The 27,965-nt window shown below is 40.5% G+C and overlaps 1 protein-coding gene across 2 annotated transcripts; it reads left to right on the top strand.

Annotated features, from left to right (window-relative positions):
- Positions 1 to 323: 323 nt before the first annotated feature.
- On the top strand, positions 324 to 25,302 carry cyld (cylindromatosis (turban tumor syndrome)). Of its 2 annotated transcripts, XM_008293401.1 has the most exons (17): positions 324 to 652; positions 1,948 to 2,490; positions 5,350 to 5,661; positions 8,182 to 8,287; positions 9,189 to 9,290; positions 9,805 to 9,921; positions 14,021 to 14,409; positions 15,909 to 16,074; positions 16,193 to 16,334; positions 17,629 to 17,751; positions 18,073 to 18,164; positions 18,505 to 18,571; positions 20,192 to 20,324; positions 21,498 to 21,606; positions 21,842 to 21,960; positions 22,325 to 22,541; positions 22,940 to 25,302. In XM_008293401.1, exons 2-17 carry the CDS (start codon positions 1,999 to 2,001, stop codon positions 23,122 to 23,124), a joined length of 2,871 nt encoding a protein of 956 aa, XP_008291623.1. In that variant the 5' UTR covers positions 324 to 652; positions 1,948 to 1,998; the 3' UTR covers positions 23,125 to 25,302. The 2 variants fall into 2 exon arrangements, with proteins under 2 accessions (XP_008291623.1, XP_008291624.1); XM_008293402.1 differs by lacking the exon at positions 9,805 to 9,921.
- Positions 25,303 to 27,965: the final 2,663 nt, after the last annotated feature.

The raw sequence follows: 27,965 nt of genomic DNA, 5'->3' as shown, positions 1-27,965 counted from the left end.
GTTATAATTGAGCAAATATTGCTGATAATAATTTATTTAGTTTCATCTGAGCAGCCTAAAATATTGATGTTGTTTTTATGATTTAGAATTGTCTCTCTCATTTGCGTAAACGAGTCCTCCGCCACTGCCTGCAGATGTCACAGCATCATCTGCCCTGGAAGCTACACTTCAACCAAGCTCGTTTTCTGCCCTCCGTGGGAAAACCCCACAGGGCGGGACTTGGTTACAGGCATCACAAGCAGCCAATCGGCGCTTGAGAACACAGCGGCTGACCAATGGCTGTCTCAGAGTGCAATGACGTCACCCGTTAAGTTTCGTGAGGTCGTCTCCTGTAAATAATATATCTCACAGATGTAGCGATACACTGTTTTATTTTACGTATTTCTCATGGAGAACAGATTTATCTAAATGCAGGTAGCGTACTGTAGAAGGTGGCAGTTCTCTGCCGGCCTGCTTGCTGTTGACCAGCTCGCTAGGCTAACTTTAGCGTGATACTGGGCTGGTTAGGACGCTAGCATTAGCTAGCCATTTAGCTAATCAGAGGTTATTACGGAGGGAATCTAGCTTGTTTCCAGAGGCCTCTATCTAACTGGAATGGGCGTTTGAAATGACAGTCATCTGTAGCCTCTAACCGAACTGACGCCTATCAGAGGTAAGGTGTACATGCCGTTGGAAATGAACGTGAATGACTGTTTAGTGCATTTTAGCTCACAGTCTGTTAGCCACTTCCCTCTCTTAAAGGGCCGTGGACTGACAGCTTCTGCCCGGTGACACACTGCTGCTGTGGTTGTAAAGGAAAATGTTAATTTAAACGAGTCATAATATTGCTCTGTGGTTGTCACCTGAAAGACCACGCTACGTCAATGTCGCGTTAGGTCAGCGCATGTCAAGTTAAAATCACTTTGGGGTTTGTGTTGTGTCTGAGCCCTATTAGCTGAAACAATATCGGCGTAACGGTAATGTGCTCGCTGACATATCATCAGTTAGTGGAAACAACATGGTCTTATCCACATAAATGCCGTAACACTGCTTCTGCTGTCATGCTTGAAAAAAAAAAACGGATGTAGAAGTAGTCCTTGACTGTGCTGGGTGGTTGAATATCATATCTGATGTGTGCTCAGGGGAAATCCACTCGTCTGGTGTTACTCTTGCCCTGAGTGTCAGAAAAAGTCAACTGTCTGCTCACCGGCTATATTTAGAACATTCAAATCAGTAGATATGAGTAATATCACACGAGGTGCTGCTAAAAACAGGGGGGCTGCACAGGCGTGACTGGGCAGCAGCGAGAACACACAGCTGAGACCAGCAAGAGCTGGTGGGTTTCTCACAACAAACCACAAGCTAACCGGGTCACAGATGAGCTAGTTAAGACCTAGTGGTCCTTTACAGAGTTCAGTGTTTTTTGTCCTAGGGTCAAAATTCTTCATCATTCAGATAACTTGTCAATAATCAATTTGCATCTAATTAATGAAACTGTGTCCACCTGTTTATGCCAAGTTCTGCTTTTAGAAAAAAAGATGTTGCTTGAGTGAGCTGTGTTGTGTTATCAAGAAGTACTGGCAATGCCCTCAGGTGCTTTGCTAAAGTAATCCTATATTTAAGTCTTGCCTGGGCCATTGTTTAATGTTTAATAATGTTGTGGTATCCACATTGCAAAATAGCAGACATGTCAAAACAAAAGCATGCAAATAGTTACAGACACAGAGTAATACATAATGCAATTTTTGTTCATTTGCCAGTTAACTGATTTGAATAAGAAGACATTTTAATTATATGTAGCTGTATTTTTATTGACAGTGTCAAAACACTTTCTTGAAGGATTAGCATTCTAATTTAGAAAATAGAAGTACTTTTGCTCTTCCTATATTAGTTGTACATGTCTATTGATATATTGACTTGATTTTTTTTTTTAAGAGTTGGACATACATGTTGTTTTTTTCCCCACAGACCACAGATCAAGCTTGCCTTGATGTTGGACCTCCTGCCTAGCATGCAGCCATGAGCTCTGCCCTGTGGAGCCAGGAGAAGCCCAGCGGGGGCTTCCGAGAGGACTGGCGCTTCTACATGGTTGTGAAGGAGTGTACGGTGGAGAAGCCTCCCCAGAAGACTCTGAGGATCCCCCGTGGCAGTCTTGGTCAGGCCTGCCAGGAGCGCAACAGCCTGGGACGAACACTGCCTCCATGCAAGGGCAAGAAAAGTCTCCGTATTCTGGATCAGACCAATGTGGTGCTGAGCCTGGATGAGCGGGATGTCCTGGAGCTGGACGAGAAGCTGGCAGAGTTGCTGTTCCCCATTACCAACTGTGAGGAGCGATACGCCCTGCTCTGCAACAAGTCACGGCTAGAGCGCGTCCGCGACATTGACTGTGGTTCTAAGGTGCGCGTCCAGCTGCGCTCAGGGGATGAACCTCTGCCTGGTGTGGTCCGCTTCAAAGGCTCGCTGCTCCCTGACAGAGCGCTCTCTGGAATCTGGTTTGGAGTGGAGCTGCTGGTGAGAACTTTTCTGTCTTTGTTTGAAGATAGTGTTCTTGTAGATGCGTAGTTCATGTTTCCACTCTGTTCATTATACACGAGATAGCCACTATACTTGAAATATTAAATAAAATTTATTACACTGAGTTTAAAAATTACTCTGTGTAAATAAGACGAAATTCTGCCTCAAAAATTGGAAGTTTTCTGTTGACTGGATTCAGGTTTCTTTTTCAATAACATGACAAAAAAAAAAAAGAACACAGACAGGAAGAAACACCACATCCACAGTACATACTTTTTTTTTTTTTTTTTTTTAGCTCACAGGTATTAATGGCACAATGATACGCTGATTGCAAACCAGCCGTCAGAAAGGAACACAAGCTTGTATAAGAAACTACCTTTTCTTTTTTATAAGTTGTGGACAACTGCTTGGAACTGCATCAGTGCACTTCTCCAGCAAATGAATGAGGTATTCTTCACAATTATACACAATCACTGCTGTCTTTATTTATTAGGCACTGAAGTACAGCTGTGTCCTCTTACAATTCTTGGCCCTCGATAGGAAGCGTGCTCGTGGTAATTGCAATGCATTCACGTGTTTGTACCTCTCCTCCCGATGAATAAGACAAAAAGAAGTGTGTTTTTGCTGGAGTGTGAGTCTAATGCTATTTTAGGCTCAGTGGACTTGGGACTTGTACCTATGTACCCAACAGAAGGGAAACAATCCTTAGATTTCTCCAGACACTCTCTTTACACAAAGCTCGGGTTGCTTTGCAGCTTTTTCTGGAAAGTGTCTTGGTGACTTCATACACTAATGTTGGCAAAAACCCAGAACAATGCAGCTCTAGTGTGACTAAAATAAGTCCTTTATAGCCACAAAGAGAGTGGGTCCTTTTCTGCCATGATTTACCATCATGTTTCTACAGTCGAACAGGATAGACAAACCAAACACTGGCTCTCTAGAGGACTTTTTGGGGTTTTATGTTGAAGTGTGGTCATCATTGGTTCTCCTACATACTTGAAAAAGCAGATGTGAGTGAGATGTTTGTGATCATTGATTGATGGACATAGCCTCTGGGTATTCACAGTAAAGCCAATATCCAAGCCACTTAAACCTGCAGTGTTTGTAATGGGGGCTGCATGGTGGCTCGGTTGTTAGCACTTTCACCTCACAGCTAGACGGTCTCTGGTTCACATCCCGGTTAGAATGACTGGGATCTTTCTGTGTGGAGTTTGCATGTTCTTCCTGTTCTTCCTCACCTGATTCTCCAAAAACATGCTGAGGTTTATTGGTAATTCTAAATTGTCAGTAGGTGTGAATGTGCGTGTGCCTGTTTGTCTCTATGTGTTGCCCTGTGATAGACTGGCGACCTGTCCAGGGTGTCCCCTGCTTTTGTCCTGAGTCAGCTGGCATCGGCTCCAGCTCCCCCCTGGCAACCCTAGTGAGGATTAAACGCTGTATAGAGGATGGATGGATGTTTGTAATGGCCAACGGGGCCTGAAAAAAAATCAGATTATTAGCAAATTACCCTACTTCTCCTTTGATTGACTACATCAGGAAACATTTTTATTAATGGGTTTATGGCCTCAATTGCTAGTTGTAAGACTTTTTGAATACAGCGTTGTGCTGTATTTGTAAATTATAGTCTTATTTAGAGTGAACAAGCAGCATATATTTTAGAGCAGTCCTGCTCAGTGATTGATATGTCAGTCAAATCCACCCCTTGCTCATTATGTTTGTTTTTTTTCAAAGACCAAGATGGTGTCAGCCAAATTTCACACTCAATGCTTAAAAAGGGTAGTCCACAAACCAGGGGGTGATGTCACAGTGGCTATGTCCATCTTTTATATACAGTCTGTTGTTGCAATCTATAACCTCACTGCTAAATGCCACTAAATTCTGCAGACTGGTACATGAAGACATGTTTTGTTGACTTGTGTATGGGGCAGTGCTGCAGGGGCCAAATGAAAAGCTGACTATTTATATTTGTATGGCTTTTGCAATGAGAATGTCACATCTCGCCACCTTGTGTGTCCTATTTCAACTGAAAGTGCAGGATTGAGTGAGCATATGTTGGATTTGCTAACTTAGATGTTTTGCCTTTAGACATTTTTAGATTGTTTTCTACAACTGTAAGGTTTATGGGAAATTTTACTTAAACTTGAAAGACTGAGGCTGGATACAAATGTCATTTTGTTTTAGTGAAGGCTGGAACAAAGCTGCAGTGTTTTGACAGACGTGAGTGAAAGCAGATCATGACAACATTTTATTTCTTCTCCTTTAATCTCAACACTAAATCTGAGTTCTTGATTCTTCATACCATTCATGCCGGTTTGTATGTACAGAACAATAAGTAGCAAAATACAAAGGGTTGCTTATTGCAGCACAATGTTGTTTTTATTCTACTGAGTCCAGCTGTAGTCTTCTTGAGTGGGCTGATGGAGCTAAAGCATTCAAACTGTAGGTCAGTATGAACGCCTCAGTTAGCACATATGCTAGTGATAATATTAACCAAGCAGAGATCAGTGTGTTCTTTTTGCCAGCGCTAATAGGGACTCAGCAGTTTTTCATCTAGAGGGACTGTGAGAAAAGATTCACAATATGTTGTAGTATGACTTGCGAATGCATTCAATATCTATACTGGAAATTTTTTGAATGTATTTGTCATCGCAGTAAGTCAAGTCGTATTCCTGCTGCAGTAATCGATCAGATGCTCTCACAGCTCTGGGATGTTGACTTCCCTCTGCGGAAGAATGCTGAGCAAGCATCCTTGCTACCTGCCCTCCTTATGACAATAAGTTACTCATCTCTCTTGTTCCTGTTCTGCCTCACTCTCTAAACTTGTCTCATCATCTTTCCTCTACTTTCCTGTCCCAGGAGGAAGGTCGAGGCCAGGGCTTCACGGAGGGCTCCTACCAGGGCCGCCAGCTTTTCCGCTGTGAGGATGAGTGTGGCGTGTTTGTGGCTCTGGACAAGCTTGAACTCTGGGAGGATGATGATGATGAACCCTTGGGAGAGCTGGAGGTGGACCACGTCAGTCTGGTGGAAGAGGATCAGGACTTTCCTCCACTAGAGATCAACTCCAGGGTCCTGGTGCAGACCAGGGAGGGACCTGAGAGAGGCACCATCATTTTTTGTGAACTGCTGCCAGGCAATGAGAGCCTGGGCTACTATGTGGGAGTTGACATGGTAAGCATGGCTCCCTCTGAATATATGTACAACCAACACAAGATTAAGATCAAGTACTAAATCGTGGTGCATAGAATGCACAATGCCCAAATACTTGTCGAGTTCTAAAGGTGCTAAATAATCCATTTGATCGCCTTGGGCTCTGGGGTGTTTATGATACACATGTTTCACAGTGTCCTGATTTCCTTCAAACTAAGCAGTTAGTTCTTTCAAGAAATAAATGATAAATAATTTGCAAAAAAATCTAGAATTTTTACAATGTGTTTATTTATTTATAAGGGAGTAAATATGCTTATTCACTTTCCTTCCAAGAGATGAGATGATTACCAGCAGTGACATGACTGTATGCTAAGCATGAAGCCTGCTGCGGGCTAACTTAGCTTAGCACAAAGACTGGAAATTAGAGGCAACAGCTAGCCTGTCTCTGTCCTGATGTATCAAACAATACCTAGATATATCATTTTTATATAAAAAGTATTCACCCCCTTGGATGTTTCACCCTTTTGTTGCTTTTATGTATAAAATCATGGTCAATATATTTTGGCTTTTTTTTTTTTTTTTACAAGAATTTGCAAAAAAACAAAACAAAAAATTAATATCAAAGTTAAAACAGATTTTGTAATAGCTAATGTCAATTCATTAAAATATACAGTGTAAAAAAGGTATTTATATAAATATTCACCCTTTTTAAAGTGACTGACCTAACTTAACAGAGGTCCAGCAAGGTGATGCCAGCAGTGTCACAACTAGTGAAATGGAGATCACTTGAGTGTCGCTGATGTGTGTCAAGTGATTGTAATATAAAAGCATCTGTGTATGGAGATCCAGTCTCTGGTTCATCAGTATTCCTGCTACAATTGCAACATGAAGACAAAAGAACACTCCAAGCAACTCACAGAAAAGAACATTGAAAACTATATGTCAAGAGATGGCAAAAAAGATTTCCAACTCACTGGACATCCCACGGAGTTCATTTAAGTCCATCATTAAGAAATGGATGGTTTAAATCCACCTAGAGCTGGCCGTCCTCACAAACTGAGCGAACAGGCAAGAAAAGAGCTGTTCATGCCTGATCTCTGGGCAACCTGATAGAGCTTGAGCTGTTTTTCTAGGAAGAATGGAAAAGAATTGCAGCGTCCAGATGTGCCAGCCTGATTGACACACATCCACACAGACTCAGTGCTGTGATTGCAGCCAAAGGTGCATCTCCTAAATACTGACCTGAAGGGAGGGAGTATTTGTGCAGTCATTTACTTTTCCGCATATATTTTTAATTAAGTTCCATTATTTTGTAAAAAAAAAAAAAAAAAGAGTTTTTCTTTTTTCAAATTCTTGTCAGAAAAGCTAAATTACATTGACCATACATTTCATGTATAAACGCATTAGAAGGGGACAACATCCAAGGGGGGTGAATACTTTTTATAGGCATTGTACCAACTGGCACCTTGAAAGCTGGCTGATTGGTGATTAGTTGGGGTGGGATCAGTAACTTCATGGAGTCACCCCTTTTTCCCTGGCAGCTGGTCGTGACCACTTTACAGTCCAAAACATACCCCCCTCCTCCCTCACTATGTCACCTTTACACCTTGATTTTGTCACTGAGCTGCAGAAGAAGCAAAATAATTACCACTGATTTCCCAAAATATTGAAAGGAATGTTTCTTTAAATACAGTTCATTCCTAGTTGTTGACGTACAAGAATGCTCTGCCATTCATTGTTTCATTCCATAAAAAATGGTGTTACATGGGCATTGTGGCATTTACATTCAAGTTGGTAATTTTAGCAGAGTTATTGTTTCAGGTTTTCTGTCATGATTTGCATGTGTTTTTTTTTTTTGTTTTTTTTTAATGACCATTGAAGGAACATGTCTTGTTGCCTTGGATCAGTGTAGCTATGACTACTGTTGTCAGGCGGGAGTGATATTGTAGTCATCGAGAGATTGAAACACATAACTGAGGCATTTGACTGCTGATCGTTAGCAGCAGCACCAACAGCAGCCGCAGCAGCAGCCCACTCAGTGCATCTGAGCCTCCCACACAAAGGCAAGGCAGTCACGCGGGGAGTGAGGTAAAGACTTAGTGCTGTATGACCCAACAGCATGGCAAGGGGCCAGCAGGCAGCTGAGGAGAGCCCACTGCTCTGCCTCACTCTGCGTCCAGCCTCGCCCTGCCTTCTCTAGCTAGTGGCACTGGCCTCAGGCTTATCTTAGATTATCCCTCTGGAGCAGAATCCAGGATTCCAAACTAAAGAAGAACAAGCGTGGTTGCGCTCGCAGAGAAAGTGGAGCTTTCAGGAGGGAGGACCTGAGCTGGAAGATCTGAGAAGATGAGATGAGCAGTTTGGATTATCACAGTACAGAGGATCCATATTGTTTAGAATCTTCAGATAGAGCGACAAGACAATAGACCTTGTTAATCACTGAGAAGGTTCTAGGGGAAGGAGCACGTGTGGCTCCAACTTAGTGAGTGTTGAAGAGCGCCTCAGAGGGTTACAAGGTGGTCATGTCTCCAACTCTTTCAGGACAATCCGATTGGGGACTGGGATGGTGTGTTTGACGGGAAGCTGCTGTGTAATTTTGCCAGTTTGGAGCACACTCGACTCGTCCCAATCTGTGACGTAATGCCAGGTGAGTCATCTAGTATTTGTACTTGTTTTTACACCATGTGTATGTTGTCAAATCTTAGCGTTATCTGAAAACATTCAGCTGTCCCTCACTTGGACCAGCACTGAGCTCCTTCTGAGCATTCTGAGTTTGTGTTTTGCTTGCAGCGAGAACAGAGAGCCTTTTGTGTTGATGGCTCACTTGTTTTTGAAAGTCAAGTGAGATACTCTGTCTCTTTGTTCTCCACAGTGGCATATTGATTTGTTTATGTGTGCTACTGCCACATCTCTGATTATTCAGTCTTGCATTCAGAAAATTGTGAAGATTGACATTGTTAATTTTGCAAATTTGTCAACTCTTCCTTTAGCACTGTGCAGACAGACGACACAAAGTAAATGTTGTCGCTAAGTAGAGCTAATTTAAAATGTGTCTCAAAACACAATTTGTTATTCATTGGTTCCTTATTTGTCACGCTCTTGATACTAGACAGTGAAAAAGCTTTCTTTGTAACAATCAGCCTGTTTGCAAAGTGAAAGACAAGATAACTTATGGTTACTAACATGCAGTTAAACACAATCTTTGGAGGGAAACTTTCCATAAGAAACTCACAAGCTGTTCTCACTGGCTCAGTGCTGCTCTCCAGGTTATGAACTGCCTGTGAAGGAATATCTTGGTAAAGTTTAATCTATTAAAATTATTTTTCCTGTAGAGGAAGCTGAAATACATTCTGTACATTTCTTGATGGATGTTGAAATCTGTTCAACAAACTGCAGTGACAAACTGAAAACAATAAAGAAAAACGATAGGTCAGAGTAAACTTACTTAAATTGCAAGTGGTTGTGGAAATCATTCAGTGCATGGTAGTTTAATGCGGGCTGGCAGGAGTGTTGCGCCTTTAATGTGGATGTATTTCTGGGCTGTACAGAATATTCCATGCAGGACCAAAGGCTGCAGAAGCACAGTTTTGCCCCCAGAGGCACCAACAGTGACAAGTCGTCCTCTGGCCAAAGCAAACCAAAGAGCAAAGGTACTGCACTGCTGTTGTGATACAAAGCTAACCGACTTACTCGCATCTTGGAGTGATGATGATTACTGAAGTGGCATTACATCAACGCTTTTAACAAACTCTACAGATGTCTTTTCTTAGTTGCAGACAGTTCTTAAAAGGAAACAGGTTTTGAAACTTGTAATATTTTAGGCAGGCAGTAAGACAAGTGAATAATAACAAGCTGTACTCACTTTGGTGGGAAGCCCCTTTCAATAGATAATAACAGAGGGTGTGTTTACCTCTGTTTTTCCTGTAGCAGCTGAATTGATTTGTGCATGAAATAAGTCTGATTTCTTCTCCCTCCTTGTGGTACTTTGTTGTAGGATTTTCTACGCATTTCTTTTTGCCTCGATTCTCTGTTGAAACTTGGTGGAAAGAAAACATAATCTCAGACACAGACACACCCACACAGTGCGCACATTCAAATTATGCTTATCTTTCTCTGTTTTTTTCTTCTTTTTTTTTTTTCTTCGTGTACTTGTGTTATTTACAGGATTAGGTCATCAGTGTGGCAGTAGAAGCAAGTCTGAGTTTTACTATACTTTAAATGGCAGCTCTCTTGATCCCCCAGCCCAGTCCAAATCCAAAAGCACATGGTACATTGATGAAGGTAAAAATAAAAGGGTGCTCATGGGATGTCAACCATCTGACTGGCAAGCTCCTGTTCACAACAAGCTACATAGTCATCTGTTTCACTATGGCCTACTTTTATTGGTGCTGTTCAGTTTTAATACTTACATTGGCAGGATCAGGGGTTCCATTCCCACTGGGCTACCTCTGTACTAAGACTCTGTGGTACTGTGGGTTGCTCTAAATAGAAGTGTCCTCCAAATGCAGCATACACTACAGTACGAATAGTTGTAGCATTCGGTATAGCTGGACGCCCATTTCTCCCACTGCAATACAATAATGTTTATAATCATCTTGGAAGCTTTTTGAATTGTTTTTACTTACATGACGGTTTTGTCATAACTGTAAAATACAAATGATGGAAGTTTGCCACAATATCTCTTACATGAGAAACGTTTTGGTTATTAATTTTGTTGCTAATCTTGCTAAATATACAGTGTACCATTTGTGATAAATTTGATTGAGTATAAAGTCATTTTTCAGTCAGACACTGATGCAGGAGACCATCAGTCTCAATTACTCCTCAGCATATTGTTGTAAATTGACTTAGTGATTGAGCTTCCTTTTATCCTTTAAGCAGTAACTAAATGGAGCTGTGGTGCTCAAACAGAGGTAGTCTGCTGTCTGCACCGTACTGGCTAATATAAGAAATACCAGCAACACAGCAACCCATCTTATCCATGAACTACAATAGTTTTTAGTAGGTTACAGAAGAGCTACATTTTAGAATTACTAAAATGTATACAGGAGAAAAGCAGAGATTATACATTTCCTAAACATGTGTGATACGAAATAAATAGACGGATATATAGACTTGGAGCACAGGAAGCTCATGGTGGTTGCATATTGACATGGGTTTGTGTGGAACATCACATTTGTGGAAGCATTTGTTCTAAAAGATAGACGACAAAAAGGGACAGCAGTGACAAAATTCATTTGTGGAAGTGACTTGTACCTATAAGAAGTCCTAAGAAGCTGGAAAACAACGATTATGTGCTTTCTTTTTGTGTTGTTTTCTTATTAAAGAAGTGGGAGAGTTTGGTGTTTCCTGGAAATTAGTTTATATATGTAGGCTACATGCTTTAATTACTGTATGCTGGGACACAATGCCCACCTTAATTTCGCTTAAGTAGGACAAAATGATCAGTTTTTGCAAGGCTCTGGTATTTCCAAGAAGTTGGTTACAGGACACTTTAGGTAGATTTCTGCCCCAAACATGGTTTCCAGAGAAGAAACACGACGAGTAGTTTGTTGCAGTAGCTTGCTATAAAGACCTGTCCACTAGTCTTGTCCTTCATCATCATTGTAGCTTGATATCGTACCTGCATGGAGTAATTGGTGTTGCTGAAGGCTTTTAATAATGCTCAGTGCTGCAAATGACATCTTAACTGGCTGCTGTCTTAAACTTTTAGTGTGATGCTATTTGCTGGCCAAAGCATTAGTAAAAGACTTTGCTGCTGGTGTCAGGATGGACTGGTTCAGTCAGCACGTTGTCTCGCTGTTGTTCTGTTTCTGTTGGTGAAGGGAAACAAGTTTTTGTTGTTGTTGTTACAGTTCCACTGCTCATGTCATCACCAACATTTGTCAGTTGTGAAGCGCTTTTTTACCTTAAAGGTGATTTATATATGCAGCACTCCTGATATTCACGACTCTGTGTATTGCCACACTCGGGATAAGCTTCAGCTTTAATGAATAAACAAATTGTCTTTGGAGCTTGAAGACAGGATCACAAAACATCCAAAAAAAAGAGAACGTGAATATGTACATCACTGTCAAGGCAAAAATGACAAAGCTCAGAAATTTGGCATCAATCAGCCTCGATTGTGTACAAGTGATTGTGGTGTTACCATCTGGCACTGCAAAGCAGATTTCTTGAGAGCCTGCAGTAGTATTTCAATGCTAATTCATGCAATCTCACTTACTGTTTGTATTGCAGAAATTAGGAGGTCAGTCATAAATAGCTGACTTGCTGTTTTCACAACTGCTAACTCATCCTGTGAATGTGTAATCATTTTTCATCTTCCTCAGGGTCATTTTTCACATTGTGGGCTTTAAAAATAAATGGTTCTGGTGACTTTCATTTCTGTCATGAAGCCAGCAGACAAGGCTTCACATTCTTGTGGTTCTATCTGTAAAAGAACATTTCAGTTGTGGATGAAAAGCTTAAAGGGACATTCTAGCATTTCTATTATTTATCAGCGACACTTAAGTCACTGCTGGATTTTTGTATTGCTCTTTCCTGAAGTTAAAAATCATAGAGAAAACTATGCAACTGTGATGAAAGTGTTTTGTTTTTTTATTTTAAACTAAAGGATAATGAATGCTTCAAGGGTAAAGAAATGCTGAATTGCTAAAACAAGTCAGATTTACAACCTCTACCTGTAATGTTTGATTGTATTGTTATTATCGGCATTTCTGAAAAATTCCAGAATGTTTTTAAGGGGGTTGTTTAGAATAGATCATATGAAATAACTCCAGTACAATCTGAAGACAGTAGCAGCTAAACTGCACTGGCCTCATACCAAATGCAATTAAAAACAGTATAACAGCAATAAATATCATAATAAGAAGATTTATAATAAGTAGGTCGTTTCCTGTTGAATTTCATCTGCAGGGGAGAAGCAGAGTCATACTTCTCTAACTAGAATATGTTAATGTTGTGGAGGTTAATGGAGTATAATTTTAGTGACCTCTCGCTTCTGTATGAAGTTCCTCCTTTTTTAGTTTCAGTCATTTGAATTTGCGTAAAATGTGTACGAAATTCCCCTTTAGTATACTCCAGTTTTTGGCTTTGGCAAAGAGCATGTAAGTATTGACTAAACTGTCCTGGTACACAAGGAGTCCTTCTGAATGAAGTGGGGCTTTCCGTCCACAAATGCATGCTTTTAAATTCCTTAGTCAGTGTTTTAAAACGTGTGATTTGTTTAACAAAGCACTTGTGGACAACCTGCTTTTACTAAATTATGAAGAACGCCGACTGTAAGTATGCCACCTCTGAAAATTGGAAATTTGATCTTGCAAATAAATAAGTGGTTGATTCTTGATTACTTCAGTGTGTCAACATAGTGAAGGAGTCTGCACAACCTGACATCACACGTCGGCTGAGGGCATTTTCACACTTAACCAGATACGGAGACTTGTTCCTTCAGGAATGAATCATTTTAGCACATCACAATCTCTGAAAGACTTCACAGTGTACTCTACAACAGATACCTTTTTGTATTTTCTTCTCACTTAACCCTCTGAAGCGGTTTCTTGGCATTTTTTTGCTCCTGTCACATTTTTACTTGCTGCAGGCTTATTTTTCACTGCAATTAAAAGTTCTGCATCTCCAACACAACTATGGCAAGTAGAAGGACCTCAGAAATGTCTTTTTTGCAGTACCAAAAAATTAGAATGCCATAAATCATAAAAGAAAAAGTGAAGGTTGAATTTGCCCACAGGTGTTCCCAGTACTTCATGGTTGCACAGTGGAGTACAAAATGTTAGTCTTTTACAGAATCAGGTTCGTGTAAACAATTTATTTTTGGTTCATTTTTCAATCGGACATGTAGAGTAAGGGGATTTTTATTAGATAGATTTGGAGGCTCAGATGAGTAGTTCAAGGGCCGCCAGTAAAGTTCAAAATCCACCTGCACACCTTTTCACCAACCACGGCTAACCAGTTAAAATGTCTTTTGAGACTTTTGCTTGTAGTATTTTCATCACTTGTTAGGATTGTACCACCTCAGAAGAAAATGGCTTCAGCAAAAATAGAGAAGTAGATTGTTGAATGAAGTTAATGCTGTAAAATATTACACACTTTCACTTCTACCAAACATGCCCTTTGCAAGGAGAACATACACTCACACTAAATTATTAAGTTGACTCATGTGAGAAAATGCCCTAAGATACTGACACTGTTAATCATCTGCTGATCAACAGGGTTAAAGTCTCCCATCACCACAGACTTTCAACCAAATGAGATCAGTTAAATGTGGATATTCCGTTTACTTTTTAAAGACATCTGTACTTTAGTAAACACAGCCTGCGTGACATAAATAGATTTTAAGTTTGGGTTTCTGGTTTCTCTCCTTCAGTTGGGGAGGACCCCGCCAAGTCGCTCACTGACACCCCCCCTGACTTCAACCAGTCCTCCCCGCCCTCCAGAGCCCCGCCCTCTGCCTCGTTGTCCAGTGACAACAAGTTCCACTCGCTGCCCTTCAGCCTGAACCGCAAAACCGGGCCCATAGACAGTATGAGCCATGGGCCTCTCTCCCTCTCCGTCCAGTCGGTGATGGGAGAGCAGCCTGAGCCCCCGTCACCCGCCGCCCCTCCCTCGCCGCGGCCTCCGACGCCTCCCCGAGGACAGCCAGGTCTAGAAGTGGGCTCTCTGGTGGAGGTGAAGGAGAACCCCCCTCTGTGTGGTGTCATCCGTTGGGTGGGTCTACCTCCTGGCCTGCTGGAGCCATTGGCTGGTCTGGAGCTGGTAAGAAAGCATACCAGTGTATACATGGATGTTGGATATGCATTTGAAGAGGTCTTGTGCAAAAAAACTAAATTTTTATAGATTTTCAGAAAACGTATTTTTTTGTTGTTCGCTTGAGATAATATCAATCAAACTGAAGTTGAGTGGATTTCACTCGGTAGAAATGACAAAACTAGAGATAACTTAAGTTTGATTGATATTGTCTCAGGTAGACGATGGAAAAGTGGGTTTTCTGAAGGTTTGTGAAGATGGAGTTTTCTGTTTTTGCAAATTAATTCTTTATTTTAGAATCAGTACATGGAGAAAAAATAATGGATACTGTAAAATACTGCTGGCTCTAGGAATATAATGGCTCAGGAGACTGTTATAAGCTGTGATACTGAGTCACCAGTGTAGCTTTATTTACTCCAGACGTGGCAACTGCACTGCTTTGCGGTACTGATGTCCTACATTTAAATCATCAAGTCTCTGCATTTGTCACAGTGACTTTCTTAATGTTGTTGCTAATTTCAGCTTTTAATACATATCAACCCCAAATGTAGACACATTTTTGGAAGTCTAGGCAGGAACATGAAGCGATTAGTGCCTCCCAGATTGGCTGATTGTCAACCAGACTATCTTACTCACACAGCTGAGCCAGCCTTGATATAGACATTGTTAAGTTAAAGTAGTTTCTTCAAGTAAATATGATACTTAGCTGCTATTCACTTGTCAGTGATTGCAGTGCTTTCCAACCTGTTACGCAACAACCGCCACCGAGCCTTGGCTTGGTTTTGAATCTTAAGGTTTTAAAGTTTGTGCTGCTAAAAGGCTTGCTGTTTGTACATGCTGTTGCTACTACGAACTCGGACTGACGGATGATCTTGAAAGTATCAGTCAAACGTGCATCAACAAGCTTGTTTTGATCCTCCACACATGATTTCTTTCATCAAACTTGCTGTTGAGCTGGGTAGGAAATCAGTAGACCTATGCCACCGTGTGATCATGTTGCTCACAGTGTGAAAGCTCAGTAACATTTAATACCTGATCAAATAGGAACTCATTCAGCACCACCTTGCATTGTGTACTTAACACATCACAACAGCTTTCTTTAATCTGTTCAAAAGATGAAGAGTAAATACAACAAACTGATTTTAGAGGGTTTTTGGTCCGGACAGTTTCTTAGCTGAGCACAGTGACCGCCTGGATTCTCTGCTGGTTGCTAGGCAACAACAACAAGAAAAAAAAAAAGTATTTCCCAAAATGTACTTTCTCTGTTAACACAGGGTTTGATTAACGTTTTTCCTCTTGTAGGCTCTGTGAGTACAAGGTGCGGGTGAAATGAAAAATATCCATCACTAAACATGCTACCACAGAAGTCATGATCAGGCAGTCCTAAATATCTGCCCTTTTGGGAGAAAGCAGTATAAATAAGTCCCTATGCTTTTTTGTTTTTTTACTGCACATATCTGCAGTACCTTGCAGCAATACGATCGCATGACTTTGACCTTCTCTTCCAGGAAGAAGAGTGCCCTGGTTGCACTGACGGCACCTTCAAAGGCACACGGTACTTCACCTGCCCACCCAAAAAAGCTCTGTTTGTAAAGCTCAAGTGCTGCCGACCTGACTCCCGCTTCCCATCCCTGCACCACTCCTCCAACCCCATAGAGCGGTGCAACTCCATCGGTGAGTCAGTAGGAAGTATGTGAATGAGTACAGCTGTCATCAAAACCATTGTTCCCCAACGCATTGTTTTTACACTTAATGTGTGTGTGTGTGTTTTTTTGTTTGTTTGTTTCTTCAGCATTTGGGGGTTACCTGAGTGAGGTAGTACACGAGAACACTCCTCCACGCACAGAAAATGATGGTCTGGATGTCATGGTGGGGAAAAAGAAAGGCATTCAGGGCCACTACAACTCCTGCTACCTGGATTCGACTCTCTTCTGGTCAGTGCTCTTTTCGTCAACCCGTTAATACTTTTTACCAGCTTCAATGTATGCCAGCTTCTATTCATGTCTGTGGACTGCAGTCATATTAATTGACCATACAGAGCTTCATCAGCAAGCAGCGCTGTATTTGCCTTGAGGCAGAGGCTTATTAGTAAACTGTTTTGACTCTGACCACTGGCTCTGACCTGAGGATGTGTTCCAGCTGTGAGCCGGCCGGTGTGTTGTGGTACATCTGTTGTGTCTGTCAGCACTGCCTTTTGAATGAAGCAGTCACCCCAAACTACAAGAGTTGCCTTTAACTATGCTTTGACAGTTTGGAGTTTTAGCTTTAACTCTCTAAACTCCAAGCAGTGTCGCATTTTTGCTTCCTGTGGGCTCATTTTTCACTGCAATGGGAAGTCCAGCTCCTCTATGGAATCAGTACAACCATAGCTAGAAGTAGAGAGGACTCAAACATGTCTTCTGTGTATTATAACACAATTAGAATGACATAAATCGGAAAAAAAAGAAAGTTGAATTTCTTTGATTTACCAACAATGTAAAAACTGGAATCAGTGTTACCAATACTGGAAAAAACTGTCTACATACCTTCGATATTTTACTCGTCAAATTGTTGTTGTTTTTTTTTTTAACATAGCCAACATTAAGCCAAGTTAGCCAAAAAGTCCCAGTATTTATGTCAGGTGACTGTAGCTGAGCCAAAAATGGCTTCAGAGCTGTGCTGAGTGTAGAATTTTTATTTTATTTTTAGAGTCTGGTAGGTGCAAATGCTTCATTTTTCAAATATTTTTTTCTTTATGTTTTTAAATGATGCATGTAGAATAAAGGGATAAATGTTCATATTCCCGACAGAGCAGCATGTCAGACTGAGTCGTTGACGGACAGTTGGAAAGTTGAAAATCAAATAATTCTTTCTTTTTACAGTTTCTGATTATGATACATGATGTGATTTGGGCAATTTACATACATAACATGCTTTTCAAACCCACTGGCAGGTTTTGGAGTTCCTCGGGTTTACCTTGACTGTTTAAAAAAAAGAAGGGAAATTCTGGGGGCTTTCCAAAAAAGCCTTTTGATCAGTTGCACATTAAATACAAATGTGATTGAACAAACTGCATTATGTCCTTCATATTGTTGGTTTATTGTATTAATGTGTTTGTTAATCTGTTTTTTAATATCAGCAGAACATTATGCAAGTAATACTGATTAATCATCATTTATTGTATGTCAAATGGGTAATAGACAGCTTAATTTAAATTTTAAACCCCTTGTTGTATATTCTGCTCTGCAGTCTTTTCTCCTTCAGTTCTGTACTGGACACAGTTCTGCTGAGACCACGATCAAAGACCGACGTTGAGTATTACAGAGAGACGCAAGAGCTGCTACGCACAGAAATAGTCAATCCTCTGCGCATGTAAGCATTCATACATTGATATTTAGTTTTTCATATGGACACATATTACAGGTTTGAACTCAGTGTTGTTACATATTGTAGGTCAGTGTGAATCTCTTTTTTTACTTTTTTTTTTACAACAGGTCAAAGACTTCTGTTTTAGGTTAGATTGGTAAAGGTTTTCCAGGATTTTAAATAATGGCATACACATTTAAACAAAAGAAAACATTACAGGAAAATATGCATTTTTACTTCATTCATTCAAACAAATTGCATCATACAAGACATTCTACAAACCACATGCAGCTGTTGAACTGGCTTGTAACTTCCTTTGTCCTCCAGACATGGGTACGTTTGTGCCACTAAAGTGATGAAGCTGAGGAGAATCCTAGAGAAGGTAGAAGCAGCGTCTGGGTTTACCTCTGAAGAAAAAGGTAGGACAGTGAGATTATTTATATGTCAGGATTCAAGTGCTTTTATGATTTCCCCCTGTGCTCAATATCATGAGTTTGTGCATTTGTGTTGATGATTGTCTCAACTGCTTTTCTGTATGTGCATTGGTTTTTTCAATATTTTGCAATAAGTTGACAATAATCAAAGATGGAACAGTAAAACAATCTGTAAAATGTGATGGTGTTGGAAGTCATAAGAAACAAAATGAAAATGTTGTGTTAACATAACAAACACACACACATCCACAACCTAAACAGTTTATGGCTGCGTTTGCAGAGAAATGACACCTCACATCTAAATTTAGTGTGTTTTTTCCTGCAGATCCTGAAGAGTTCCTCAATATCCTTTTCCATCACATACTGAGGGTGGATCCATTGCTCAAGCTAAGGTAAGGGCCGGCTGACTTTGAAAATATCTAATATGATCTTTGGCTACATTTACAGTAAGGTACTAAAAGAGTGATACACACAATCTTAAAACGATGTTGGAGCAGAAAAAAAAACCTGAGATAGCGTAGTACTTTTCACTCACAATTCTTATACACTGTTGTCCATAAAGTTGGGGTAATTTTTGTTTTCAGACACATTCCTCTTTTTAGTTCTATTTACACACATCAGTTATCACTTTTGATCAGGTGCAATGATTACATACTGAGTCCCAGTTACCAGGTGAAACGAATTCTGACTTTGGGTTGTGACCCGAAGAGTGGGATGTCCTGCTCACTGTGTGGCTGGTGGCCAATATTAGTGACATTTGACAGAGTAATATTGGACATTCTTATGCATGAAATCCCCTCGACTAGGTGTTTCCTGTGATATAACCAAAACTGAAACAAAACCCTTAGTCATATTGTTCAAAACCCCCAATGTTGTTTAAGCCTGAATACACAGTTTGCAAAAGTTAACTGTGGTTTAATTTTTACTGTGATACGTATTGTATGTATATTGTGATATCAATAAAGTTTTGAGAATAAATCCCATCATTTCATGAGAAGAGGTAAAAAATTCTTTATTCCAACTTTGTGGGCAACAGTGTGTATGATGCGGCATGTCCTTTACTTTCAGTGCATTGCCAGACTTTGCAAATGTAGTTTGAAACACATCACTGCTCAACCACAGAGTTACACCAGTCTAAATCTGTAATATGTAGATATAAAGCAGACGCACAGTTTCACTTGTGCTGCGGTAATCACGCTGCAGATTGAATGACGGACAGTGTGGGCAGCTTGGTTTAACTGTAGGAGTTATTTTGGTTACAGTAGGAAAACTCACGCTATAGCCATGTTTAAGAATTTTTGCATTTCAAATGAGTATAGTTAATGGCTTAGAGAGCTGTAGATCATTGTTCCTGTCTACTGTTACACATTACAGACTTACAGCGTTGGAAAACATATAATGTGACTAATATGAAACATGTACCTACCATGGAAGGAATACTTCAGCATTGAAGCTGTCTTTACAGTTTATAAAGACATGAAGCAGAACATTTGTGTTTTATATGTTAAGCTGTCAAATCTCATGTTCAGCGGTCTGTTTCTCAAACTGCTTTTAAAGGAAAATTAATTCCCAATTAGCTTATTTCTAGCTGCATGAAAAGCTCTGAAAGTCTTATATAGTCTGCGTCAAAAAATTCCTCAAGATATTGAAACATATGCTGAAAAATGGTGTCGATCCTTGACGAGCATGAATATTTGCTCATAAATCATAAATTGTGAGCGGGGAACAATGTTTACCTTTTTGATAGATGGCTGCAAACATCTCAGGAATGCCACCGGTATAAACTGATGAATTAACATTACTCAATTAGCGTAAGTACAAAAGGAACTATTTGGTATGAAATTATTCAGGAAGATTAATACCACTCATGAGTACCACATCAAGACCTTTTAATATCTTAGGATTTGAGTTCTAAGTAGCAAGATTACAGCTGTCCTGTTCTGTTTGTCGATGAGAAAGAAACATGTGAGTATAATAGTAGAAGGTAAATAAAGACTGCTGATGTTTTTCAGGTCAGCAGGTCAGAAGGTCCAGGACTGTTACTTTTACCAGATCTTCATGGACAAGAAAGACAAAGTTGGAGTTCCCACCATCCAGCAGCTCCTGGAATGGTCTTTTATCAACAGCGACCTGAAGTTTGCAGAGGTGAGTTTTTTTTTTTTTTCTGTTTTGGAGTTTGAAATCTCTGTAAACAGCTTAGCTTGAGTTAAATAGTTTGATAGATGCTCATCTAGTCGTTCACAGCACATAGACGACCACGTCACATACATTGTTGAACCAAACGTAATCGGTAAAGTAAACAGTCCCACGCTAAATTTAGCCAACACCCAAGTCTTTTCCCACAATATTGCTCAATTAAATTTCCTTAATTTTTGGAAATGTTTCTCTCATGTTTTAGTACAAAAATAATAAATTAAAAAATATATATACATTTTTTTTTCCTTTAAGAAAATTAGGAAATGTTACAAAACCTTTCATACGTTATGCTGCTGTTTCTTATATTCAGGTTTAGAGGCTTTACCCTGACGTTTAAAAAAATAAAATAAAATAAAGTTGTTGATATCATGTTAATAATACACACATGTTGTAAATAATCCAGCACCAGTAACTATCTCATATACAGTACAGTGGGGACTTTTGAGTATCATTCATTTGCCAAAAAAAGAGACACAATAAACAAAATCAAAGGTGAATTTGACCGATTATTATTAAGCATTGTTATTTATTTTTTTCATATTTGTTGGAGACATTCTGATAGTATTTTTATTGTGAATTCTTTTGGCCATGACAACTGTGTAGTGAATGTCCGATATTGCCGTGTTCAGGTTATGTTGTCGGGTTAATCCTTATTTTGCATATTGTTTAAAAGTACCTGAATTGTGCACCTCCTAATTTACGGTATCTGACAGATACACTGTTCAAGAGTGTCTCTTTAGTGTGTGCTGGATGCTCATTGTTTATCACTACAAATAACATCAATACAATATTCCCATGTGTAGTATTTATAAAGCTATATGCTGTACAGTCGGGATGTTAGTTATTGTACCATTTGCTGATCAAACACCCAGTTTACACAAGACACAGTGCACAGCATACAGTTTCATGTTCCTAGGAAGAGACAATGTTCAATTTATTTTATGTTTCATGTCCTCATTTTTATACCTTTAAATATATTGTCTGCTTACTGTTCTATAAATAGGCCTGTAACAGTACGGTCTCAGTTTTTTTTGAGTTCCTGTGTACACTGAGCTTTACTGATACTGCTTTGTTGACGACTACATACGTTTTCTCTTCCTCTGCTTTTCCTGACTCTCACAGGCTCCCTCCTGCCTTATTATCCAGATGCCCCGCTTCGGCAAGGACTTCAAAATGTTCAACAAGATTTTCCCCTCCTTGGAGTTGGACATCACAGACCTTCTTGAAGACAGTGAGTTGTAGTTAATTTTTTATTTTTTTTGCTGCAAGTGTGATGTGTCGATCAATGGTGAGTCAGAGCCGTGTGCCATTTGTTAATGAAATCCCACTGAGTTGTCACTGCCGCTCAGCTGAGATGAAGGAGCCAATTTTTCTTGCTTTCAAACCCGCTCTTAACTTTTTTTTAAAGAACTTCGCTTCTGTACAGTGTGTCAGCAGTGATAAAGGCTTGTGTTTTATTCATCCAGCTCCAAGAGAATGTCGTATCTGCGGAGGCCTGGCTCTCTACGAGTGCCGAGACTGTTATGAGGACGGAGATATCACTGCTGGCAAGATTAAGCAGTTCTGTGAAAAGTGCAATACACAGGTAAACAACAGAGGGCATCATTGCATCATCAGTTCAGCAAATAAACAAGTTGTAAAGTCTGTGTTGAGATCATCCATTTGGTGGCGCCAAATCCAAAGGAATCACACAATCTCGGTGTAGGAGTTCAGCTGCAGAGGACTGACTTCTACAGCAGATTGTAACACGTGTCTTCACAGTCACTTCATTTTTTCAAATAATATCAGAAGTGTAAGTATATTGCTGTCCAGCGGTACAAATCCTCAAAGGTTTTTATTTCCTCTCATCTCTGGTCCGTATGTTTCATTAAAAATCCGTTTAGCATTTTTTGTTTGGCCTTAACAGCCCTCGGTATCAAATGGTGTGCGATGGTTTGTGTCTGATTTAGGTTCACCTCCACCCGAGGAGAAAATCCCATCGACACGGCAAACTGTCTGTCCCCAAGGAGCTACAAGACGGTACGGGGCGTCAGGGCAGTTTTCCCCGCCAGAGGATGGAGCTGTTTGCCGTGCTGTGCATCGAAACCAGTCACTACGTGGCCTTCGTCAAGTACGGCAGCGCAGATTCCGCCTGGCTCTTCTTCGACAGCATGGCTGACCGTGACGGTGGGCGACATGACCTTTTGATGTTGTGTTTGTGATCAAACTGACTGTTGAAATGAAGTTATAAACTTGGGAAGTTTTGTTTGAACTGCATTGACTTTGAAATATTGTGAGACTGGTCTTCCGGTGACATCAAACATGGTAGCCACAGAATTAATTCACATTTATTCAGTTGACTGTTTGAGAACAGAGTTAAGTTTTCTACTGTCATGGAAGAGAAAATCTGAGAACTGCAGTTGTTACTTGGCATTTTTCCTTGCAAGGTTAGTGTGTTGTCAGAAAACTGACAAAAATTGTTGATCCACCTTTTTAAAAAAATCATACAGTGACTGCATTAAGTTGTACCCGGCTCTGCAATGCCCATTATGTTGTTGTTAATGACCTTGTATGTGGCTTTGCAGGAGGGCAGAATGGATTCAACATCCCGCAGGTGTCTCCCTGTCCGGAGGTGGAAGCCTACCTGAAAATGACACCAGAGGAGCTGCACACCCTTGATCCCAAGAGCATCCAGGGCCAGGCCCGACGCCTGCTGTGCGATGCCTACATGTGCATGTACCAGAGCCCGACCATGAGCCTGTACAAGTAGAATCCCCCCCCTCAAACCCCTGTCCTTCCACCCCTGCCCCTCAGCCACGCCACCTCCCCCTCCCCCAGGGCAGGAGAGCTCCAGAAAGACCAAAAATGAAAAATAAACTAAAAGTAGAACAGCTGCCTGTCAGCAGGGGCAGATTTAACCCTCTACACCCCACCTCTCCTCAATGCCTACCCGTTTCTGGAGGTAGGAGAGATGGAAAAGGGAGGGGGGGACGCCTATTTGCACTGTGCATTAGTTGAAGTGTTGTGTTCTTCATGTAGTCCTATGTAGCTTCCCTGTGTCTCACAGCTGAGCATTGGTGGCGAATGATGAAGCAAAGGTAGGCATTATGAGGATTCACTCCCTGGTCGGGGAGGAAGGAGAAGATGGGCGGGAGGGCATGTTGCGTTGCAGTGGCTGACAAAACATGCGCAACAAAAACAAGATGAGCTGGTGGGAGGACCCTGCTCACCTCATTTACCTTAAGAAAAGAGGAGTCCTGCTATTCTTAATCACTGTTAAAGATGGGAGCTTTCCATAACGCACATTAAGGAAGCAATGCAGTGCGCAAATCCTCATCCAAACTGTGTGTACTGTTGTAAAAACTTGTGTAAAATCTCTTAGTAGCATAGATTTCTCCAGGTAGTAACATCAACAGTATAGATGTCAACCTACTGTGCAGTTGCATTAAGACCAGACTATTCTGCTCTTCGTGAACCGGTTTGCATATTTCCTCATCACACTGTGTAAATGTCTCTACAGTATATGTTTTGCAGAAACAGACGTAGCCATTGTAAAAGTCTCATGTTTTACCGCATACTTGCTCAACCAATGCTGCACTTTTACTCCATCCCCAAGTGGACCTATCAGGAAACATTTAGGTTTTGCTTCTCTTTTTTTTTCCCCCTTCCTCCCATTGGAAGTCACAGTGAGTGCTAATTTGTTGGTTGGGAGACATCAGAGTTTTGTGCTACAGAATACAAATTTGCTCCTCCGCTGTAGCTGTAAAGAATGGTCTGCATTGCTAATGCAGAGTAGATGCCAGATAAATGCATGAAGGGAGGCTTGCACAATGGCTCCTGTTGTAAAGCTGGTTGGTGGAGCACTCCGTGCATTCATAGGGTCAATGAGGTGAAATACTGGAAAAGTCCGGGTGTTTTCTTCAAAGGTGTGACGTGAAGAATTTCACATGCAGTGTTTTCAAGTCTCATTGTGTTGATGAGTACATCTAAATTATATTTTATGTTTACAAAGCCTTTTCTCTGCCCATTATGGCGGCTCTGATTTCCTATGGGTGAAGAGAAGCAAGTATTGACTCTCGCTGCCTTTCATGAAAGTGTGACATGCAATATTTCCAGCCAGGCAACCACATAACAAAACAATTGTGATCAAATATAGTTATTTATTATGCTCTAATCACATTACACACTCATATGTCCCTTTTTAAGAAAACGAAACAGGGTTAATGATACTGTATGGTTTGGGTACTCCTTGTTCACTGTATACTGAAGTGAGTTATTGTAGTTTACGTTGTCTCATAGCAACTACTGAATGTTAATAGTGACACATTGAACAGTCGGCAAAGGATGGAAAATGAAGAGGCACAGGGCTGGTAACCTTGGGGCATCATATATATATGTATTTAAAGAAAAAAAAATAAATTAAAAAATGAAAAACGTGATCCCTGATTCCATTATATTCCAGTTTTACAGAATACGAAAAGCATACCAATCAAGTGATAAAGTAGTTGTTTTTTATATATCCGAGGAAATTTGGATGAAATCAACAAAGTACAGATGTTGGCATCAGCATTATATTTTTCTGAAACCTAATCACAGCTTGATCATGGATTTAGTTGTGAATATAAAGTACATGTGTAAGGGCGTTTTATAAATTACTTTCCACCTGACAACTTCCATTTTGCTCTGTGGTCGTTTCCACTGTCACAGGGATTCTGACTGAGGACCTTCCTGTGTGAACTTTTTCTGCACTGCTGGAGCTTGTCACTGACTGGAGCCTTGTTCTCGATGAGAGAAGTCTCAGAACAGAGGATGGCATTTTGATTTTTTTTTTCTTTCTTTTTTTTTTTCTGTTGCATCTGTACAGTGTAGACATATGTAACGGGTGGAAAATTAATGTCAGTGATGTTCCTGTAAATGTTAACAAAAATAAAGCCCATTTTGAAGGGTACGTGGCATCTTGTGAGTACATTTGAGATGCTTTGGTGTTGGGTGTGGTTGGGTATTTCCATGTTTTGTTTTTTTTATTCGCCAAGGAGCATAGGATCAGATATATATTTTTTAGCGGGTGGAAATTGACAGCACAGTTATTTCACTTGTGTAATAAGACACCAATGAGACATTAGAAATAGGCAGCAGATAGAAAACTAGTAATGTAACTTACCAACTAAATGAAGAATCTACGTCTGTGTGCAATGTTTTGCTTTAAGTTAAAGAGTAACCGAGGGATGCTGAGTTTTACTGTCTCCTCTTGCAGCAGTGATGTTGAAGTGTAATCGAGGTGATTTCAGTATCAAAACTGTCATGTGTGGTCAGACCTGAGACTTTAAACCTGGGAATTGAAAACAAAAACAACCTTTTTTTGTGTAGATTTTGCATTGGGATCTGCTGCAGTAAAAAGTCAGATCAGAATGGAGGCATTCACCAAAAGAGACTGTAAAGTAATGATAGCAAAAATAATGTCCCAAAACAGTGTTCCCAACTGGATCTTTGGTCATATCTACTGAACTAAGAAAGCAGCGTACTCACAGGGTTAAGGTGACTCCTACTGAGTGCACTGACCACACATGGTTAGTGTAGCACAAACCTGTAAAGTTTCACATTTTAGTGTCTGTAGGTGACATCCCATGTCCTTAAAATAAAGATCTCAGGTTATTATCAACAGACATATGTGTGCTATAAAATATATTATTATTGATTTTTTTTAAAGGCTACAGGTGCTAATAAAACAGCTGTAGTGTATTTTTCAGTGTCTGAATTGTGTGTTATCTGTCCCTAGAAAGATCCAGTTCTCTACTTACAGGATTACTATGATCAAGCCCAATTTAGGTCTTTGAAGCAGTGATCATCCCCTGACTTATAAACATATAACAGCAATATGATTACAGCCTGTTATGCTTAGAGGAGGATGACAAAGATTACTTATAGTCTGTTTTGTCCACTTGTTTGGCTTTATTCTTCTTTCTGCCCTATATGTTCAGATTAAGTCTACATCCAGTGACCCAATTCCCCAGACAATCTCTGACAAAACGATACCCCGAGATAAATCAGCATGTATTATACATGCACCTCCCCCACAGGAACCCTATTCCACACCTTACCCTGTTTAGTTTTTAGTCAAACTTGAAACCAGCTTAGCAAGCTGACTTCAGAAGTGCCAGATAAGTATTTGTCAACAGAACAGCTGGCGCACAATGCCCTCTTGTAGCTTTATGCCACAGCATATGCCAGCCGCTCGTAGCGTGTGGTAATTTAGCCGGGGCTGGTTCTACGGGAACAGATGGGCTCAAGTATTGTTATTCTCGCTCCAGCTCAGGGCCCCTGGGGGGAATCACTAAATAAAATCAAAGCAGATGGACCTCTCTGGGCTAGGCTGTGTTTATGATAAACAGCCAGTCCAACCAGTGTCCATCTAACACCTTAACCCCACCCTCCCAGCAAACCGACAGCCAGCAGGATTACAGTAGTTTAACCTCACCTGCTCCGGGCTTCCGCTCTTCATTCACCAAAACAACAGCCAAACCCAAACAAATAGAAGATTTAGGAAGGAAGCACATTATGACCCGCCACGTCCTGAGGAGAGTTTTGATCATTTACATGCACCACAACAAGCCCCTCTTCAGCCAGTTGACCTTAAACCGTAAAATTCTCTCAAAACAGAACCTCTTATTTTGGTGCTGATTTCTAAATGTCTGGCTCCCCTGCTTTTTTCTCACTGACAGAGGACTATTTTGTTCTTTCATAACCTTGCCAAGATTTCATTGCTGTGGTTCATGGTCATAATAAACACCATCTCATAAGGTAATCGGGTGTCTCCTGTTGTTATACAGTACATGGGAATGCAGGGCAGTTCTCACTTAGCATTGAGCTCCACATCTACTCTCATTCCCATGGGAAAAGACAGCAACAAACAAAGGAATCCTATCAGTGCAGAAGGAAAGTAAATGTTTAAGGCCATTCAGACAACAGGAAAGCAGTGATTTCCGGCACTAAAGATGAAAAAGAGTGGAGCATGAATGGTTTTAAGCCAATCAGTCCTAACTCAATATACCACTTCGGTGTTGTTTTAACTCCATCACGGTAACCGGTTTTATTTAGTGTCTTCAAAGGTCACTTTCTGATGAAGTCAAAGTAGTGTAATCAACCTAAATGTTTATTGCCAAAAGTATTAACTCAGCAGTTACTCAGTCACTTTAAGCTATCTTAAAATCTTCACTTTAGTTTCTTTTCTTCAGGCTTCAGAAGACAGTTATTTTTCACCATTACCCGGATCGCTTTTCTTTCCGTGGACACATGCCCCTCCAAAATTACACCCAGTCAGACATTTAGCAGATCTATCTGTTCAATTCATCAGTGGAGGGACACAAGTGCCTCTGGCTTTGGTGTTGTCAGGACACAAAATTAGCATTTCTGTCATTGTTGTCGCTCGCTTTTTCAAATCAGTGAGTGCAGCCGTCTCTGGTTAATATTTAGCAGCTGTGACAGGGCAGCTGGTATTATTTTTACCTTGTGAATCTCTCTGTTTGTCTGCATGTGTCATCATAGAAATATGCGATGCTGGAGACACCTACAGTAGCAGGAGTTACCAAGATAAAGTCACAAAACTTTACAAGT

Source organism: Stegastes partitus, unplaced genomic scaffold (genome assembly GCF_000690725.1).
Source record: "Stegastes partitus isolate 25-593 unplaced genomic scaffold, Stegastes_partitus-1.0.2 Scaffold884, whole genome shotgun sequence".
NCBI classification, from domain to species: domain Eukaryota; kingdom Metazoa; phylum Chordata; class Actinopteri; family Pomacentridae; genus Stegastes; species Stegastes partitus.
Note: the sequence above shows the minus strand (reverse complement) of the source record. Positions and strands in the feature narration are given on the sequence as shown.